Source organism: Gymnogyps californianus, chromosome 8 (genome assembly GCF_018139145.2).
Source record: "Gymnogyps californianus isolate 813 chromosome 8, ASM1813914v2, whole genome shotgun sequence".
NCBI lineage: Eukaryota > Metazoa > Chordata > Aves > Accipitriformes > Cathartidae > Gymnogyps > Gymnogyps californianus.
In genome coordinates, this window is record NC_059478.1 from 19,511,001 (window position 1) to 19,532,743 (window position 21,743).

At 36.8% G+C, this 21,743-nt stretch overlaps 1 protein-coding gene across 1 annotated transcript in view; it reads right to left on the minus strand.

The window, feature by feature from the left end:
• HS2ST1 (heparan sulfate 2-O-sulfotransferase 1) overlaps positions 1 to 21,743 on the minus strand; it is an 80,531-nt gene that overhangs the window by 8,802 nt on the left and 49,986 nt on the right. The window contains exons 2-3 of the mRNA XM_050901465.1: positions 9,013 to 9,251; positions 2,677 to 2,762 (exon numbers count right to left, since the gene is read on the minus strand). Coding sequence (XP_050757422.1) covers positions 2,677 to 2,762; positions 9,013 to 9,251 — 325 coding nt within the window. The remainder of the gene's footprint in view (positions 1 to 2,676; positions 2,763 to 9,012; positions 9,252 to 21,743) is intronic.

Genomic DNA, 21,743 nt, shown 5'->3' on the forward strand with positions numbered 1-21,743 from the left:
CTGGGAAAGTGTTCTGCATTGACAGAGGGCCATTCAAGCCTCCTAGCTTGGCTAAAACAGAGAGCGCTCGTAGTTTTAAGATGCAGTACCATTATTGTTAAAGTGGTACTCTGTAAATTATAATACCAGCTACTGCTCATATGAGGAATCTTAAGTTGAAAAGCTGAAGAACAGAAACATAAAATAAGCAGCAGAAAAGAAGACGTTAGAAAAAAACAATTCAAAGGCATTACTTTTGCAAAAGACCAGCGCTATAGGTACAGAAATTGTTAAAGGCTACAGAAAGAGCAATTGATTCTTCAGATGTTGCCAGCAGAGTACCAGTGAATCAGACTGTAGCAGTTAAAGGCAGCACTGCTGACATCTGTCTGTATGCCAGCTCTTGCTCCCCAAAGTCCACAAAATAAGAGTGTGTGAATGTTTCAACCATTTTGATGCAAAGTCCAGACTTTGAAGTGCACCCTCTTTCAGGTCCACTGAAGTGCCTGAGACATGCACGTGTGTCCCCTTCTACCGACTCTACTGCAAGTGCTGTAGAAGGCTATAACAAACCATTTTGATATAGTAGCAGCGTCAACCAATAATACGTATCTGTGGGTTAAATGAAGGTGTCAAAGCCCTTGGAAATGTTTGTGCTGGACTGTACATTCATATGGATTTGCACATGACCTTGCAAAACTAGCTTCAGTTACGATAACATAAGCCACTTACTATTGTAACCTTATTAATAATGATAATGATTTGGCGATTGCATTGTCAAAGAACTTTTTTTCCAACCGTTTACCAGAGCAAATAGGGAATAAGGGTGGATCAGAAATTAAAAAAAAGAGGAAAAAAAGTTTTTAAACTTTTATTACTGTAATTTCTACATGGATGGCTTATGATAACCTGTCCTCAATACTGTAAGTCATCGATTGAATCCCATGCTTTAAGCTTCAGCATAATTTAAGAGGTACTTCTGATATTCGACAGTGTACCTAAGTCTGATGTCTGTGTATAAGCAGGCATAGACTTTTCTGAAATATTTCACACTTCTCAACTACAAGAATGTTCACTACAAGACCATACCTCACAGCCTTAAAAGTGTGGGCCTTGCCAAGCACAACCAGAGTATTCAAGATATGATTTTAATAATGAAAACCCAAAGTATGAGAAAGCAAGCTTTTGTGGGAAAAAAATAAATCATTTAAGTGAAAGGATAACAAACAACAAACACAAGGATAACACAGTCCTGGAGGGAAGATGCAGATGAAAGAAATCTGTGAAATTGCTTAGATGCTTTCTAGATGTAAAATAATGATTTTAGTTTAAAAAGTTCCAGTATCTGAAAATGTTTTCAGCTTTATGAATTGAGTAATGTATAAAATAACATTCACCCTTGCTGTTCCAGAAAGCTGTTATTCAGTTCAAGGGTTTATTAATGTTACAGCATTTTAACTTCAAAAAGGCAGAAAGGAAGCTAATGAAATTTGATACATTTTATTTTATTGATTGATTTGCAATTAAGACTTCTTGCCTGTTACTTTTTGTAAACTTCAAGCTTTTACTTGGTGCCATTGGTAATTTCCAGCTACTACTATAGCTTTTAGCATTTTCTATTATATAATATACTGTACTGGAAATCTATGAAGCTCTCACTTCCCCTTCTCATTCTTTGTAATAAAAAGCTAGAATTAAAAATAAGTGTACATAACAGAATGAATAATTAAAAGCAATGACTAAACAAAAGAAATTCTTACATACAAAAAACTCATTTCACTAAATAAATGTTTTAATATACAGAAATGTAACATTACTGAGGACTGATCACCAGCAAGAGGTAAAAGTAGTGGTTACTATTGTTTGTGCAGTCGAATATGCTAAAATCTGAAAATCCCACTTTCAATTTTAAACCATTTTCCGCATGCTGCAAGTGCAAGATGAAGCACTGCCTAGTAAGCATCTTAAGCAAAACTGACTTGCCAGTTCAAGGGGAGGTTTCACAAGACTGAGCGACTGAGGATCACTGCTTTAGATCCAGAAGCAAAAATAAGACAAGGAAAGAAACACATGGAAGCGGGAATACAGATATGATCCTGAACCTTTGAAGTCACTGGGAGGATTTTTACCTCGTTTTCTTTTAAATTAGTTTTAGAAGTAGCAGGACTTAACTCCACAAGAATTATTTCCATGCTTTCTGCAGCAAGTCAAATTACTATAGGCCAGAAAACTGCTTTAAAATATAACTTTTAATATTTTGATAAAGCGTAAAGGGATACTCTGATAGAGAAGAACTACATAACTTAAGAGGCAGGTGGTATTACTTATAATATGAAACATATTTGAGAACAGGTATCTTAAACTTCCCAGAATGGGAAGCCAATCCTAAGGCAGAACTGCCAGCGTTCCAGAGAACAGCCAGGATTTTCAGTAAAAGAAGCTTGTAATTCAGACAAGGAATACTAAACCTCACAAATAGTTTTGAAATGAGACTCGGCTACATTTTATCATGCAAAAAGACAGGAGAAAACTGTGAAAATCAAAACCAAATATTGCTCATCATAGGAATTTCAGTGTGTGAATTTTTCAAAAACTGCAGATGTCAGACTTTCATCACTAGAGGGCACTAATATCCCAGCTGGATCCAGGCAACTTAAACTACTAGCTACTCAACAGATAAATCCAAGGGTAACATACTTTGCAAAGTCCAAATAAGATATATGTCCATGGTAAAATCCTGGTTTCATTTCCTTCCAGGAAGTCACATTCTTCACAAATCGGACCTGTAAAAGTAGACAGCAGAAAGTGTTTCTGTACTGCTGGAACACATTAAGTTTCCCCATACATGGTGTTTTCTGGTTTGTAAGTAAAATCTTATAATGCATTAGGACAAAAGTCTATTTTGAATATTACCAAAGAATTTGTGCCAGCTAAAATAGACTTTTCTGCAAGCACACAGATGACTCATTTTAGATCATCACAATTTAATGATCAGAAACTAAACAAAAGCAGAATACAGCAATCAGAAGGGCAATTCAAGGAAAGCTACCACAAAAACATTAGCAAGACAAACATTTAAATTTTTGTCAGTCCATTTTATTTGTAATTTGAAAGGAATGTGGAATTCCCTCAGCAATAAGTAGAAATGCAAGTACACCTTTGATGGAATTGTCTGATCCGTATTTAGTCCCTCAAATAAAAGTGTACCAGATTTACAAGCATATTCTTACACCTATTTTACTGGGACATAAGAAACAAATCTGATGGTTCATTTGCTTCCCCATCCCAAAATGCAATGCATGAGTAATCCAGAAATTTTATAAACGTATACAGTGTAAATTAGATCTATAGCTTAGCATTTTGAATAGTTATCTTAAGCCTAACATTTCAGTGAAAATTCCATGTTAAAGCATGAAGTAGCCCTTAAACAAGGGCTGATAAAGCAGTTATCGGCAAACCTCACGAAAATAGGAATAGCTTTACATTTCAAAGAATAAAATAAGATACACGCCCCAAACCAGAAAGTATGATCAAATTAAGTGGGACATGCAAATCCTGATATAGCTTGGCTTTATTAGATGAACAGAATATTTTAACATCAAAGCATTTAACTCTGAAAGTTATTTCAAAACTAGTGAATTGGATAATAAAGAAAAGATGATAAATTTGTACTGCCTGAGCTGTCTGACAATGATATGCCATTTCTGAAGCTGAGAATTAGAAGATAGCGTACCCTGCACATCTAAAATATCTTTTCTGTTATACAGTGACATAGATAACCACGAAGATACTGAGGTGAGACAAGAGAGTCAGAAAAGACAAGTTTGAGAGCTCAAGACAACACACTAACATTCTGTAAGGTCTAATGGATTGAGAGTGTCCTGCAACATGATATTTATTATTTATTCTAACCAACCAATTGAGGATTTTAAGAGGCAAGACTGGCCTGCTGCTGTTTCTTCAAATGTGCAAAACTCGCAGTCTAGGATTTAAGAGGTTGATAATCTTTACTTATTTCTTCAAACACTGGCTCTTAGCTCTCAGGTAAAAGAAATGCATGTTACTTTTTAATAACAGGCAGCATTCATTTTTTCAGTGTACAAGTTTCACAGTCTGTGGCATTTCACAATTTAAACCATATATTGCACATGAAAATTGTGGCAAATCTAGCTGAAAAGCACTGCACAATGTTATACAATGGTGTTTCATAAACTGCATTGGCTTTCTGTCTGGTTTTGTCTACAGCACAAACTGATAATACATCTATGAGGCTTTGAATCCACTTGAACTACCTTTACTGCTACTGAAACAAATCACACTTTCATTGACTATACCTTTCAAAGATTAATGACAAGGTATTTTCAGTGGAGAGCCTCAGCTATGAATATTTCTATATCTGGGAAAGAAGTTTCCTAAATGCGAAGTATATATTATCCTCCCTTCCCTCACCCCTAAACCCCAAAATGTCACGGCTGGTTGATACAACTCCACAAGTAAACCAGTTATGCTACCTGTTGTGTGTAGTGCAGCATGCATATTAAAGCCTGTATTTGAGTTATGTTTCCATGAACAAGCTTTCTGAAATCTAGCACCAGCTAGATTTCAGTTTCTCATAGACTAGGACTAGACACAGGGAAATGTTAAGTGCAAAATCCCAAGGGTCAGTTCTGTCTTAGATCCCCATGCCGCCATCTGGCATCAAACCTTAGATGTTCCAGTAACAGTTAAAAAAATCCTTTATTGTCTTTGCCTTACAATGTCGTTGTCTGCTAAGGAAATAATTTTTATGAACACAGGATGGATATTCTAGCCTTTTATTAACTTTAATACCAGACAAGCTAAGAGAAGGCTAGGAAGATTTTATAAGACAGCTGTGACATTTACATCTGCCTTAAGATGGACCAGCAACAGGCTGTGCCCCTGAGAACTTAAGTTTTTAACACCTATAACTAGCGTGCAAGCAAGAGATTATTTCCCACCCTGGTTTGCAGCATTCCAAAAATCAGAATTGTTCCAGGTCACAGACAGCCTAATGAGTCTGGATTCACACATTTTAGGGCAGAGATGAATATTGCCTGCTGCTTCATACTGGTAAATATGATCAATTTTACCTTTCTTTCCAGGGCTTAGCAGATACTGGAGCTTTCAAGAGACCAAGCAAGCTTCTCCATCTAAACCCAACTGAATAAAATTTGAGGTTACTTTAAAAGTTCAGATAGACGTGAATGGAATTCCTGTGAAGTTGTTTCATGGTGCTTTTATATAATCAGTTACAAAGTTGCTTCACAGCCTTTAGTAAGTGAGAAATCAGCTGAGCTTCACTGAATTAAAAAGCCAGATCAAACGCACTCTGGGGGCGTAAGATGTCCTGAAAGGTAAGTTAAATACATTCAGTTTCTAGGACAATAAGAATTTAAAACAAGTCCCAGTGAGCCAAAAGGAAAAAAAAAACCAAAACAACCAACCAGCATACTTGGCCTGAGCAAAAAGCCCTGGGAAATCTGTGCGTGCAAACCAAAGTGATGTTGTAAACTGTCATCTGTGTCCACTAACCGATTCCATCAATCTCAAAAAAAAAAAAAAAAGGGTTCTCAAGTAAGACTGAAGACCAACACAGTGTTCCCATTAAAGGAAATCTCAGATTCAGATTTGAAGACCAAACATGGTGGGATGACTGAATCAGAATCCCTCTGCAGGAAGGCACTGGGAGCTTCACTTTCCAAACTGTCATACAAGCTAGTAACTTATAGTTAGCTCTAAATCAGAGTCAGGAACACTGGAAACAGGCTAGCAGCACACCTTTGGCTGCATGCCGTGAGAAACCACAAGCAAGCTCAAGGCAAGGGCAGCTGAGAAGCAATTTTGTGAGATGGTGGAAAGACAGAGTTCACCAGTTCAGCCATGGTACAGCCAGGATACCCGCCTCGCATGAACAGTTCTTTTTCAGAAGGAAGAATACAATTGGCACATGTACAGCAGTGGACACTAGTACTCACTAGAAAAATTCTTAAATGTTCAGGAGCACATGACAGTACTTCCGCTTCTAACAGTCACTGCAACCTTTTACTTGTTCCACTTCTGACAGCCATTGAAACCTTCACCAGCAGAGGAAGTAAGTACTACTAAAGTCAGTATGAGTGTGCTATCCTCTGAGAGGCCACTGTTTTAGAATACATTTGGAAGCGAGATTATATATTTTCAGCTTGCTCTTTTGAGAAAAATGGAGAGAGAAACTGCAGGAGAAAAAAGAACAAGGAACAGAAAACAGCAAGCTGAGGGAGAGAAATGCTGGATATCATGGCTTTTCTATGTTCACAACAACAGTACAGAGAATGTGTTCTCATACCACCTTTTCTAATAGTATATCAAGAATACATGCTGCAAGACAGAACAGTAATTTTGTTTTCAATGTTTTAGATGACAATTTCACCATGTTACAAAAAAGCTAAAGTTTGTGTGGCTGTTATGCCATCCAGCTAGCCATAACACAGGCATACTAGTATGGACAAAAAGTATCAGTACTGAAACATGCAAGCAACAAATAAAATCCAACAACTACTCTGATTTAATGAAAGCAAGTGTTTTTGTTACAGACCACACAGGTCAGAAATGCAACATAGGCAACATGGCACTCAGCTTGCTGCAAAGAAAAGACCCAACCTGTGCAAAGAGGGGCAGTTCCCAGGATCGTGCTGTCAGAGAAGCTGCAAAAGAAAGGAGGGCTGCTGGGACAAGTTCCATCTGAAACTGAAATGGATGTGTTAGGGACTCTTACTGGATTATCTCAAATCAGATACAGATTATATTTGGAGTGGATTTTAAATAGGGTTTTTTTCAGATTGCGTTCAAGAAGTAAAGGTTTCACATATGGGCAGAGCACTTAAAATCTGTTACAGAATTAGTTTGGAAAAAGAACAGCAGAAGTAGTGCATAACACAGGGCTCACTATTTTACGAATTTATGTCAGGCCCAAGACAATCTTCACCTTGCTTAGGGAGATTTGCTTTAACAAACAGTATCACTGAAAAAACAATTTTGTCTCTAGGATGTGTTTATGTATTTCACTACTGGCGCATATACACCTAATGCACTCAAGTGAGCTGTACTGATGAAGGTGGCATGTGAATACTTCATGCAAATCCAAGCCCACAAAGAGTAAACCTCATCAGCTACTACTCAGCACCCTTGCCGTCTCCAGAATTATGTGTTATGACTTACAATGGCAAGTTGCTGTCTTGATATACTAAAGATAAATAATTATTTCTTCTTCTTTGAACAACTATGCAATATAAAGTTTTTCATTGTCAGCATCTCCCAGTTAATGACCACCAAAGAGGAGGAGTATCAATTGTCTAATTAAACAATGTAGTTTACCACCTTGGACAGTAGCATAGTATCAAATGAAGGTAGGACTGCCAGTATTGTACACATGCCCAGCATTGATGGATTTTCATTTTTCAATAGGTAATTTTTAGAGGAAAGATGAAGAGGAGAGTTTCTCTTAGACAAAACTAAGCCAGTAAAGAACAAATTTGATTGAATGAAATTAAAACAAAAGTAGAAGTTTAAGGCAAGGTTGCCTATGTTTAATTTATACCATCAATGACTAGCTCTCCTATCCTTCAGGACAGACCACTACAATTCAAAGAGACACCTTAACAGAAACAGAATCTGTGGTTGGAAGTGCAGCACTAAGTATGACTGACTTGAGCATGATTTTTAATTAACAGATACAGGCTTGTTAAATCTTTTGAAAAAAATCACTCTGCTGTTAGTGCACAGGTCTTTAGTACTTGTTCTACGCAGTGGACAGGGTATAGCGATGGCTACCAGAGTTACTCTTAGTAATCTCAGTAATCATGTATGACAATATCACCATATTTAGCAAAAGATTTCACAACAGCAAAAACCCAACAGTAACAAAACCCCACCATCACAAAACAGGTTCCCAGTCCCACCCCAAGTACACTCTGTGTCCCCTGCACTGAGTTGCCTACCTCAATCTTTCTCCCACACACAGAACTGAAAGTGGAGGGCCCATTATCATCTGCTTCCCCTCGCCCCACTCCAGCAGCTGTGCTGAGCTGCTTCTGCCTGTAGGCATGCACTTAAAAGGAGCTGGAAGCCTCAGTGCTGACATGCTGCAATGCAGAACAGCTCCTGCCTCTGCTGCATATCAACTTAAGATGATCAGCATACAGCCGGTAGTACATACCCGAGAGTTTGGAAACATTTGTTTTACAGACAGGGATGACGACATAGTGATGTTTCCGACCTCTGACCTGGGTTCCCTGCACGTGCACTCACGATGAGCATAGAACTATTATTTTAAAAAATAAAACAAAAAAAATCTACTCCCTTACCACACCCCACCCCAAGAAAAACAGAGCATTGATCCTTCATAATTTTTTTTTAATACTCATCATCTGATGCACTGGTAGCCATGATCATTTCTAGCCTGGAACTACGCTGATTTTAGTGAGAGCTTTAAGTGATACAAAGTGACCCATCCTTTAGAGTGCACACTATTTACAACCACTTCCTTCTACCTATTTTTTATCACCTGTGAGACTTGACCAGACCTAGTACCAAAGACAGAAGTATAGCCCTAACAGCATGGCACAGTGCCTGCACTACTCAGAGAGGAAATCACATAAGACTGCACTCACTGCAGATGGAGATGACAGGCAAATACCATTACACAGCCAAAAGGCAGACAGTTGACAACACAATAAACTTTTACAGTTATAACAACAAAGGTCATTTCTGCCCTAGCTGTGTCCCTTTTTAGCTTTGTTTTTGTCCGATAAACAGATACTTACCACCTCCAGTAGACCAGCAAAAACCTAAACCTATTATTTAATAAATAATATTAATTCTCTACAAAGAAAATATAAACACATTAGAATTCATTTATATTGGAAAATGTGACATAAAAGCCAATTCCATCAGACCATGTAAGTTTGCAATAGCAAAAAACTTTTCTATACTTTCCCCCTGTTTAATAAAGACATCCCAAAGGCAGCAGCTTACCTGATCTTGCAGAGACATAACAGGATTATTTTTGGTTGTATTGATATGTAGAACATGGTATTTGTTCTTCGCACAAAGATCATAGGCAATATTTGTGAAGGATGTGCTGGCAGTCTTAGGTACTCTGTTGTAAATGATCACCACATCATCTTCTTCATCCAGTGTCACATCTTGTCGGGGGCCATCTACTGTATGACGTTGTTCTATTTCTCTGACTTCATGTCTTGCAATAGCCCTTTCTGTTAAGGATGACAAATACAAAATTTCGAGGTAAATATCACCAATTTTGAAGTTCAAACCATAGAATGCAAATAACCTGGTGAAAAGCAGTAACTCCTCAGCAATAAAGGAAACACTTGCTGTCATATATATTTCTGACACAGCTGAAGCAAAACTTAATCTATAAAATGTATAAATGATAAAAGGTGATTTAGTCTGACACAGAACACGAAGACTAGAAAACAATATGCTTAGGGAACACATACGGTATTCTATGACTCACACTAATGTTACTGAAAGCCGCTGTCTCTAAAGAAAAATGTCTATAATGCGCTATCAAAATGGTGACATCCCCCAAATATCCCAAATAATTTCTATAAAACACCTATTTAAAAATTATAATAGAAGGAATAACTCAAGCAATTTGGAGAATATGAATTTTCTGAAAACAGTAGAAATTAAATACTAACACTAGAGATTTAGTCAATTAACTGTGTAGAGGCACTGGAATTCAGATTAAACCATTGTTTTGTTATTTCAATTGATACAAGCCCCAAGTGTAAAGCATTACAATAAATGGGTTTGCAAAAATTCAGTTAGATTTATTAATTTCAAGTTTGACAAGAACAGAAGCAAGAGGTGCTTACGAAACAGTTAACAATAAGGTGAAGAGTGATCTCAGAGTATTGAAATACACCCAATACATCAAAAAGAAAGAAACATGGAAAAGTAAGCTGTGAACAAGACATTTTGGCAAGGTGAGTACATTGCAAATAAACCATTTTTCCTTTTATACAAAGGGCAATATTCTGAGTAATTGAACTCTGCTTCAAGTGCTAAAAGCCTATTTGGAAAATAAACCCCACAGTATTACAGCTTTTTTGTTGTTGTTGCTGCTGAACATCAAACACTTTGTGCTGATTCAGACACAGCTTTGTTCTGTTCTAGATAAGTATATACTTTAATACGATTTGTAATACAGATGTCAAAGCATCTTTTCTGATTCATTTATTGTGATATTGCCTTTAATAATGTATTCAAAGAAATCTGCGTCGGCCAACAGTGCAAGCTGAAGTCGGTACCACAAGAGTAACCTGTAATTCTCTGTATTATGTTCTTACACAGGGTATAGCTCTCTCTGGATGACATGCTTTTAACAGCAGCAGCTCTTGGCCTTTACTTCCCTTGCTTCCTGTAACCCAGCTCCTTCTACTCTCTTTCACCACATCTCTTTAATTATAACATAAAATCACTTTTAAAGCAGAATCATTAAGCTGTGAACACCACTAGCCTGTAATTCCACATAAATTGTCTTCAACCACAAACTTCCATCTGTCTGAAATGCTTCAAAGCTTAAACTCACTCACTCTCTCATATGCTCATATCTCACACCCCATAACTAAGTTACATCAGTATGAAAATGTTTGTAGAAAATGCTTATTGAGTATATCTCAATTTTCCACATGACATCTGTTGCTCCCCACTACATCAGTCACAGTTTTTGCTCCTTCCTTTCTCATTTGCTACCTCTCCCATCACTGCTGGCAAACGTCCTATTTTTGAAAGAGATGAAGCAACAGACTCAGGTTTCATCAATCTGAAGATGGCTACAACAAAAAGGGACTGGCAACTGTCACCGTCCTGCCAGTAACAGATTAGAGGAAGCATTTGGTAGGGGACATAGTTAACCACATGGCTGCCCAAGGCTACATGGATACTGAATACCACCTAGAGAGGCTGAAATGAAACAAATTTAATTTGTATTTTCTACACCAGAGTAGTAGATCTCAGCTAGATTTGAATCATAACTGCACAGAACTCCAGGGCTGATGAGGCTGGCTGGTGCAGAGGGAAGCTTCCCCTTTTAGGTATAAGAAGTAAACATTTGTCAGAAACAGACATGATTTGCAAGAGGAGTGATGAGAAGTGTTCCTCTAATGAGGTATTTGAAACCATGATGATTCAAGAATTAGTGTGATAAGTGCACTTTAAAGGCTATGCATAAGATATAAAAGATGTATGATTAGATGTAATTAGCAGAAAGGCTATTGCATACAATCACCTTCAACTTTGTATGGTGAGAGGGGAAAGTAAGAACCCATGCAAGGAGGAGAACTTTCACAAGTGTGAAGTACGCAGATAGTTCTATTATCAAAGAATAAGGAGGCTTTAAATTTCAAATTAAAATGAAAAATAATCTTTATGATTCAGAACTGAAATCACCTTTTTGAAATAACTACAATAGTTAACACCAAAAGCTGAGATTACGTGCAGGATATAAACTGCTGAAGTGCAAGGGAAGCTAAAGGTAGTGAGAAGCAGATGAAGCACCTGAAAGTGTCTAATCTGGTCACCCATCCTGATGGCCTATTTCACTGTAGTCTATTAATAACACAATAAGGGAAGCTGCGAGTTTTTTTTAAAAGTGCACATTTTTTTCCCAGTCATGAATAGTTTGCAGTTTTTTTCTGTGAAGTCAGGAAGCTTTTTTGTTACTTTCTGAAAACTCAGTTTAACTCTTCAAATGGCACGTGATTTGATCATATGAATTTTATTTGTTTATTTATTTATTTATCTGGGGAGGGGGAAGAGGTCCAGTAATGGTAACATGCAACTGAGAATAGTCTTTGGGATAAATAGTTAATCAGGAGTTAGAGAATTTGAGGAGTTGATGGGCATTTGATTAACTACTTCATTTGCTCTTCCATAAAATTTAAATAATCTTGGAAGTAAAAGTCATGTAATGGTTGAAAAATGAACACTGCTTATACGTTTTTAGAAGTACAATAGAAAATGCAATGTATGCTTTAATGACTTTCTACATGCGGAAGATAGGGAGGAAGAAGATGCTAGGTATTTATTAAGTATATTTTGTTTACCAAAAATCTCCTTAGATGACAGCCCTGCAAATTTAACTTTGATTATGAGAACTTGGCTACATAAGGTTGGATTGGTTTCACTGAATTAAATAAAAAAAAATAATAATCAGGTTAGGTCATTTCTTTCCTATCAGAGATCCTGTGGACAAAAAGATGTCCTACAGTCTCATTGCTTTCATTGCATTCTATTTAAACTTGATTTTGTAAGAAAAACATCTAGGCAAAATTACTAAGAGCCAAGTGTCTAAACTGGGTTAAGACTGTCTACACTAAGTTTGACACTAATTAACTACATCAATTTAAAAAGATAAGCAGCATTTAAGAAAGTGGTACTTTGAATACAAGACAGATTTTCATAGTCATTTAATACAGGATCATTTTAAGGCATAAAATATTCTGTCTCACACTATTACTGCCCGTTTAGGTTCACTGTAATAAATAATAAATTACTATACAGTCGGGAAAAATGCTGTTCTGTCATCTGCAGTTGTCCGATGTGCAAACTTTCAACAACTGCAAGGACAGTTTGCACACAGACAGTACCATATATGATCAGCTTAATAAAGGTTGCTACACTGGTTATTTACCAGCAGATGAATTACTTGCAGAAAGTCTTCAGCTGGCAGAAGTAGCTGTTATGTAAACAACAGAACAAGCTTACTTTCTCACCTATTTGTCTACATCTTCTTCAAAATCCTCCTTTATCCTATTTCTGTAACTGTCAGCATCTTCCCATGACTTACATTTCTTGAGCCATCCTCTTGTAGCAATAAACCAGGAAATATCACGGCTAGCAACAAGTTGGTTTGCCAGTCAGATGCTACCAGAAAATAACACATAATAGGCAAGTTATGTCTTCTCCTTCAGCAGAAGCACTAATAGCAACATTCAATCTGTATGCCACCACTGATTATGGAAAAATTCAAAATTATTTATCTTCAAGATCACTGCCCTTTCAAGTCAAAGCAGTTTGTCAACAAGTTTAAAAGTTATTAATAGGAAAAGTAACACTTGGAGAGAAATGGACAGACCAGGTTTGATTGCTTAGCCCTATCTTGTTAGGATCTCAACTAATAAAATCACCTGTGAAAGTGCACGCAACCCATACATACCTATAAAAATATTTGAAAACCCAACTGAACAATATTTACATAATTATAGAAACAAATCACCCAACTGAACAATATTTAAATAATTATAGAAACAAATCACTGTGATTATAAGCAGTTATTTGTCTACATTCCTTGCACATTCAAACAGATGAAGGTCTTAGGTGAAACAAGTTTATTAGCATTTACTTCAAATCCAAGTGTTAACTGCATACAAAATATTATCTTCCCAAACAAAAGAGTGGCATGGATTTTAACAACTTAAAGGTTAACAAAACCAAACATTTCAAATTCCTCACATTTTTCACAAAAGCACAAGAACCTCCTGGGATTTCTTAACAAGAAAATCTATCAAAACCAGAAACTCTTCTTTCCCCCATAGCTTAGCACTCTTGATAAAGGATACATTTTGAGCCTCGCTGGCTGTCAAAGTCAAGCTAACTGAGTACCTGGAAGAATAATTCAGAGCATACCGCTCTACTTCCCCAAACTATGCTCTTTGTCCTCTACGTCTATTTTCCTTCTCTATGTATCTACGTATATTATTTAGGCTCTCTCTTCAATGTGTCTTATGTGCCTGCCATGCTTCCTTGTGAAACCTCCCACTCAGATGAGGAAAGGCTCCGTCTTAGAAGAAATTTTAGCTCAGCAGCCTTCAAGTGTTGCCCAACCGAAGAAAAAGATGTGGATTCAAACTTCACTCACACTGACTTGATGCGAAGGAACTGGACAGCTAGTATGGATAGCACCATCCCTGAGCAAACAGTTGCTGTATATCTACAATACTGGATGCCACTTCATACCAACAAGCAGGTTTCTTCCAGTTGGGAACAATATTGAAGCCAGCTGACTTGGTGTCTCCGCTTTCTTTCCACTGTGCTCCCAGGCCAATTAGGCAAGCAGCTGGTAGCCTGATGCACTGAGCAGCTCTCAAGCTGTTTCCCTGCCCAAAAGCTGCATTAAACACATGATTGGCCTAACTACCCAACCAGAGCAGGACTGAAAACCTACTCACTATTGACTCCATTCTCCTCTGATGAAGAATGAAAACTGAACAGCAGCTTAAAGATAAACCATAATTATGTAGCAAAGTTAATGTCCTGATTCATTTTCAAATTATATACACCTACCATATATACGTAGCCTTCACCCTTCACTGAAATGTGGCCTCCTCTGGGAGCTGTTTAGCAGCATACTACTTATAAACCAGAGCAGTGCTGCTGTACGTGGATATCAATACTTCGGGGATGGAGAGAAAGAGAGAAAGAATCAATGGTGCTATGACAATTTATGGCCATGGAGGATTTGTGTCACTATGCCCAGTTAAAACTGCAGGAAAAATATAGATTGAATTAATAAAAAATGCCTAAAGTTAAATTTGTTCAAGGTATCAGTATTAACATACCAACTCTTTCAAAGACCTTTAAGAATAACAACTCTATCCTGCTCTAGTGGCTGTAGCAGAACCACTACATTGGTTCTTCAGCAACTTCATGACTTAAAGACCAACATGTAGTTTGGGCAAGCCTTTGGTTTCTCCTACTTTCTTTTTGTCTGCAGAATTATTCCATGAAGCCTGCTGTCTCTTTATTGCTGATTAATGAATGTTTACTACTCTCAAAGGCAATTCTGGGTGAGCCATTGGCGGGGGCGGGGGGTGGGGTGGGGGTGGGTGCAGGGAGTGTCAGTGTCCAGGGGACTTCAGATTCTCTCAAGTGTGACTCCTCACAACTATCTCTAAGTGACCATCCTTAAAATTGTAACTAACTATTCTGTTTCCTCATTAGCATATGTAAATATACATAATACAATCAACATTAAGAAACAAGGAAAGCAAAATGCTGGCTATTTGATAGTACAAACTGGTAGTCTTGCAATGTCTCTGTTTATCAGAGCTGAGTGACTTTCCACCAGTAAAGTAAATACAACTTAAGTGTGAAATAATACAACACAGGCACATTTACCCCCATCATACCAAATTTTTATTAAGAAAAATAATAAAAGGATTGCTAAGAAACAAAACTGCAATTTTAATTAAGTTTTTTCAGTCACCAGTGAAACCTGACACTAGCGACAACATTGGTGCTCAAGCAGGAGACCACTGCCCTTAGACAGAGGCTAGATGGTCCTACTGCATTCCCCCCCCCAATCACTTCACATCTTCAGAAATTCTGGTTAACAAAGATACCATTCAGGGAACCACACTTGTGGAAATCACTGCTAATGCCATATGCAATAGCCATAATTTATTCTAGTTAAAAAGAATAACTGGGACAGTTTGCTTTCTTCTTTTCTTAGATATTTATCTGTGCAGCTCAGAACAACTTACCTAATTAAAAAGTCTTAACCCTTAAGATATTTTAGCTATTTGCATTTTAGACAAAAGAGACTGTTGGTCTCATTTGCAAATCTACCTATCTTTAATCAGCCTATGAAATATCTACTAAAACCTTTAATGTAATGTTTGTCTTTAAAAAGTCCTGCAATTCCAGGACAGCCTCAGCTCATATGTGCTCTGAGCCCAGTTCTGACCTACAGCAAGTGAAGATCACGTGCAAAGCACATACAAGGATGAAAATAGAGCACAAAACTTAAAACAATACAAGAAAAGTTATTTTAAGTTTTTTCAGTCAGGTCAAAAAACCCCATCTTTTCCTTCCACTTCTAAAAATTCAGTTGCCTTAGTGTCAAGAGATTCTAATGACTAATTTTAGAAATTTCATTCCAGTTTGGTTTTTTCCAGTAAGGCATGAAAAGAAACAGGTATAAAAGATCTTCTGTAATAAAACCCAGTAGTTTAGTGAACAATTAAAAGTCACTAACATTGCCAAAACATTTTCTTTAATAGTGGTTAATGCATTTTCAGAACAGAAGGAAAAAGAACAGTCCAGACAGAAGAGAATTGTTTTCAAACTCCAAACTTTAAACTCCAACAAATGCACACTGGAACTAGTTAAAAGCAAAAATAACCCCCCAAAAAAGCCCAACACGGAGTAGCAAGAAGGCACCTCCAACTAGGCACTGAGATCGTTAACTAAAATCTAATGCAGCAGCTGTCTGAAAATTAGAAGTAGTGATGCTGAAAAAACCTGCTACAGTTTCATTAGCATTTGATACTCGTCAGTTAATTTCAAGATAGCATTTTTTGCCAGGGCTTTACTTTACACACTAATCAATATGCTTCTACGTACGTGTTCAATATTGTTAAGGGTTTGGTATTAAACTAAAAAAATAAAAATGTTTACCCAACAGTGAAATCACTATCCCACATATACATCCAAGCTGGTTTTAACATCAGAGCCTGCATTTCTCATTTTTCTGCAAATTTTTTTAGTTGATCAACCGCATTTGTAAGGAAGAGAGTATTTAAAGATTAAGCTCTGACCAAGTATTTCCTTTTTTATCTTTTTTTTTTTTAAACTACAGTTAACATACAGGCTTACACATTTTTCTTCCAGCATTCCGTTCAGCAGAATATTTTAATGAAAGACTATGTTGTGGCCCTTTTTTGATACAAGACCAGATATACAATGCATGTACTGTAAAGTCAATCTGTGTTTTAGTTACATAATACATAGGACAGGTAAGGGCCTACATCCCAAGTTGTCCCAGCAAGGGCAAAACTAAACAAAACCCCATGAAAAGTCACAGATCAGATGAATTGCATTTATAGATCAAAGCTTAGGTACTCCAACAAGCATGGTTACTCCCAGAAAAAATACGGCTTATAGCAAGACATTTTTGTGTAATAACATCCAATAAAACAGAAAAAAGGAGGTTCCATTCCACCAAATATGAAATTTTGAAAAATTTGTAAATGCTTGAGAAGCTGCATACTAAAAACACATCTTCAGCTGTAACTATAGCATCACTACTATGACTCCTGAATATTGCAAATAATACTAATTACAAAGTTACATAACAATTTACAGAAACATTTTAGGCAACATGGTGTAGTAGTAAGCTTTAAAAACAAGCATATGTCAAACAGCTCCATAAGCTCTCCAGCTTCAGATTGAACTGTTTTGCTTGACACAAGTGTTGAATTCAAGTTAATGAATTAGCATGAGAGCAAACACAATAGACACCATTCATCTTTTTCCTCCCAGTCACTTGCTATTTTCAGATTTCTTTAGGACAAGGAAACTTGAAAAACAGATAGCTGTAAAAAGAAGGATGTAATCACACAAGAAAAAGGTTTGTGGCTTTTCAGAACCCCAAAACTGTCAGTAAACTGTTATTGTTGCAAATTAATCTGATAAAATAATGATAAAATAATCAAAATTTGATTCTACATACATAGAGTTATAAAGCATAACTTTGTTAAGATTGAAATAAGTAACTATAGAAACTTCACTAGAAATTAATGGCTTTTTGTTTTGTTTTAAGAAACTAAGGAGATGGTCATGGAGATCAGCTATGCTGCTTGGAAATCCCCTTACCCTTCCCATCTTGATTTAAATATCAAGGATTCCAATCAGCAGAGTTAAATGAAATTGACCAATGATTGTTTTAGGGTAAGAATATTGATAAGGTGTATATATATAACTAATAAAATAATCATAGTAAAAGTTAAATTTAATAGTGAACTTATTACGTATCAGAGAAGGGGTTGTGAAGTGCCTAAAACAATGAAATACTAGAAACAATGGGGCTATTAAGGTAGGAACGATGTGAGACTTGAAGCATCAGTGACCCTACCAACATATGGCATTGTGAAGCTGTCTCAGAGTAGAAACCAAAGTGAATGATAGTTTGTTTTGTTAACGATCCATGAAGGACCACTTAGTGTTGCCAAGTTTAAGTGAACTTAAGGGAAAGATAATTCCGGCAGGGGGAGATCACGACCACCAACTCATAGACCACCGACTCAAGAAAGCCACCGACTCAAAAGGTTAAGGAAGTAAAGGTCTCAAAAATCGTAGTGGGCATGTGTAGTAATTTGCATGGTAGGCGAAGAAATTTTAACCAATCGTTTAATAGAATAACGATGAATATGTATTGAATGATTAAATATGTTAACATCTTGTGTATAAAAAGTGATGGATTTTGATGTGAAAGGTGAACACGGTTTGGTGGAGCTATCCCCCGTGTTCCCAGCGCTGAATAAAGGAGTGCCTGCTTATCTGCATCTCATTGGTGTTAATAAGTTCTTTTTGTCGCGTTTGGTGATGTTATGAAGCACTGTGACTATGATAACAGCAATGAAAAATACTTGCAAATCAGGAATTTGTTCTCTAAATAATAAACTGCAGCTGAGTATGTAACAGCAGGGCTTGCTCTTATTTATAGTGCCTTAATATCATAATGCAGGTCTTCAGTGTTAGCAAGAAAAGTTAATGGAACTGTTTTATACACAGACAATTGTCACAAGCATTCCACTATACAAATGTGCATGTCACTCCTTCAAGCAAAATCCAATTCAAATAATGAAAGAAAGCAAGATCAATATAGATCATCTGACTCCATTTAGTAAGGCTGCCTGGAGACTGTTTTCTTATTTTATACAAGCTCTCTCCAGACATACAATCATTTACTTTTTCTAAAAAGGTACTGGCTAGCATAAAAGCAAAAAGGATCACTAAACTGTCTGTTAAAACCACTGAAAGACCTCTGTGTATGGACAATGCTGTATTACAGTAAGTCACCATCACATTTAATAAAACTAGTTGGTAATATATACTGTTATTTCCAACATATTACACTCATACCCCTGCTTGTCGCCACACTTCTTGGCTAAACTAACCTAGTCGGGAAAACAAACTATTGCCAGCTGGTCTAGCAGCCAAAAAAAGGAAGACAGCAAACAGCATTGCCTTGTGATCAGAATGGCAACTGACACGGTTAAGGTAGAAGATCTAAATATTTTATTAGGAATCTTAGGAAGTTAGAATACCAAGAATAAGCTTATGATAACTCTATGTAGTACCAACAGATACAGCTTAATTAACATTGGCTGTGTACAGAATAAGCATTTACAGTGATAAACATGATTTCTAACCTTAATGTAGTTATAGGAGTTTGTGTAAAGTCCTTTGAAAAAACAGAAATTAGTCTGCATGCTGAATGAGACCCCCTGTTGTTAAGTCATAACAGAATTAATTTTAATTACATTTTTTAAATACTGACTAGATAAGCTCTTGATTATATTTTTTGTTTTCTTTGTGAAAACCATTTATCTTGCTCTTAGCTTCATTTTAAGAACTTCAATTTAATTCTATACCCTGGTTGCTTTATATACAAATCAAAAGTATGTCTTATTTTTCCCAAAAAACTGCAAATTGCTAATCGAGAGATTCGCTAGCTCATGTAGCTTAAATATCAACATATATAAAAAAATACTGCTTTATCTTTTATTCCGATCTTAGGCTTGCAGCCTAAAGACCTCATCTGAGATGGAGATGAAAAAGATAAGCATGAATAAATATAAGCTCTAACAACACACAGACCACTCAAAAATTACATTTCAGGAACCTCAAAGCCATTTTAAGTAAATGAAAGTACAAGAAAACCTCTTTTTTAATTAAATGCTAGAATTACAACGAACACTCAATTAGTTTTTAAACTACCTCTGGAAAACTCTTGCTATATCCTACACCTCTTCACACCTGGGGGTCCAAGCTATACTCAGGCAGAACTAGGAAAACAAATACATGCAGTATCAACCCGATTCCTTTCTGAATAAAATAATCATCTGTTTTAAAGGCAGCCCTTCCCCTCTGACTTTCAGAGGATTAGAAGGAGCAGTGGCCCAGTGGACTCAAGGAGTCACTAGAGGGAATATTACAAAGGAAAGCGTGCAAGTCCTCGCAACTTGTACCCTCCCCGGCCCTACCCTGGAAGTTTAGTTGGGCTTTCATCAGAGAAGCCCAGACAAAATCCCCAGGATTAGTTTGAAATCATGCATTAGAGAACACTTGGGACACAACTAGCCAGTTAATGCAAACCTTCCACATCCATCCTCTCCATGCTAAGAAACAGTGACAGTCATACTCAGTTCAAATACACTTGCATACCAACAACACTACTATAAAAACTCTTTGCAGCAGACATTGATTAGCAAAATCAAAATTATACAAGCAGGAGTTTTATCTAGTTTCATGTCAGTGTGATATGGAGCTCCTTGTCCTTGGTAAAAACAGAAACAGTCCAGGACTGGTGAGGTGTGCAGTAAGGTGGTTTTGTACAAAAAACGTCCCACTGGTAGGAAAGCCAGCTGCTCATTGAAAGCCTCTGAGTGTTAATCCCAATTTAGATTGGTTTAAGCTTTTTAATTAAAAAGAATTCTTTTCCTACATGCACGAGAAATATTTTGTTCTTCCCCCAAATCAGTCCTTTTTTGAACAAGGAGGACTATTTGATGAAAATTTGACTAGAACAAAAGGGCAAGCAATTCCCTCAGCGCATCTTAGGCAGCTGTTCCAAAAAGGTATAAACAACTCCAGCCCCTTGCTCAGACCTTTGGTCCCACAGCAGTAAGGGATACAATAGATTTGATTCATCAATCTCTAACAATGCTTCCTGACTAAAATACACCATAATTATTCATTATCAGAAGGTACATCATCACTGAACTTACTAAAAGTCACAACTGCAGAAAGTTATGCTGGATAATGCAATGCCACGGAAATAAAAGTCAAAAAGAACTCCTACAGATACCCCCCAGTAAGACCAGAGAAAAAAGGAATCAAGATTCTCTTTTTAGTATTTAAAATTCATTAAAATATTCATTTTATGAAGGCCCCTGGAACAACAAGAAAGTTAATTTAGCTTTACATATCATTTTGTTGGCAGTTGATGTAGAATTGCACAGTATATAAAGAGCTGACTGGTCTTGGGGGAAAAAAAAAAAAAACCCAAACCAACCACCAGAAACACCCACGTATTTGGTCAGATTATCTTTTGCAGATATTAAGACTTTAAATTGTCAGATTTTATTTTATACAAGCAAAGTAATCTGCTTCCAACAATAGTCAATAGCCTAAAATCTAGCATTAACCCATTTCTAATATGGCTGAAACCCGTAGAGCTCTGTAAGGAAATAATCCTTTTGCTGTCATTCAGTGAGAAGGTGTTTTGAACTGTCAATACCGAGCCACTTAAGATATTTTAACTTGATTTTAAAGAATATGTTACATGGTCAGCACAGATAAGAGTAGCAATGCTAAAACTATGCTTTGAAGCAAAGATTTGTTGAAACTTCATGGCCCATGTTCCCAAAGAAAGAAGGTGTGACGTTGAGAACTATGCGCTCTCGCCAGAGATGCGGGTATCAGTCTCAGCTCAGCTTTCCCCAGCTGTACAGCTGTAACACTTCCAGTATTAAAGCTACTGAAGTCATCTAAAACAAGTTTTTACTCTCTGTTCTTCACATCTCCATACATGGACCCCAAATTCCCTGAGTTGCTTTTGGTTTAAGTCTCCAGTGACCACAGATGGCTTCCATATATATAATTTCAATTTGCCTTGCTGTTGCATTGTCACCATCCTCAAATTCCATTAGTCTCAATTACTATTTTTGTGT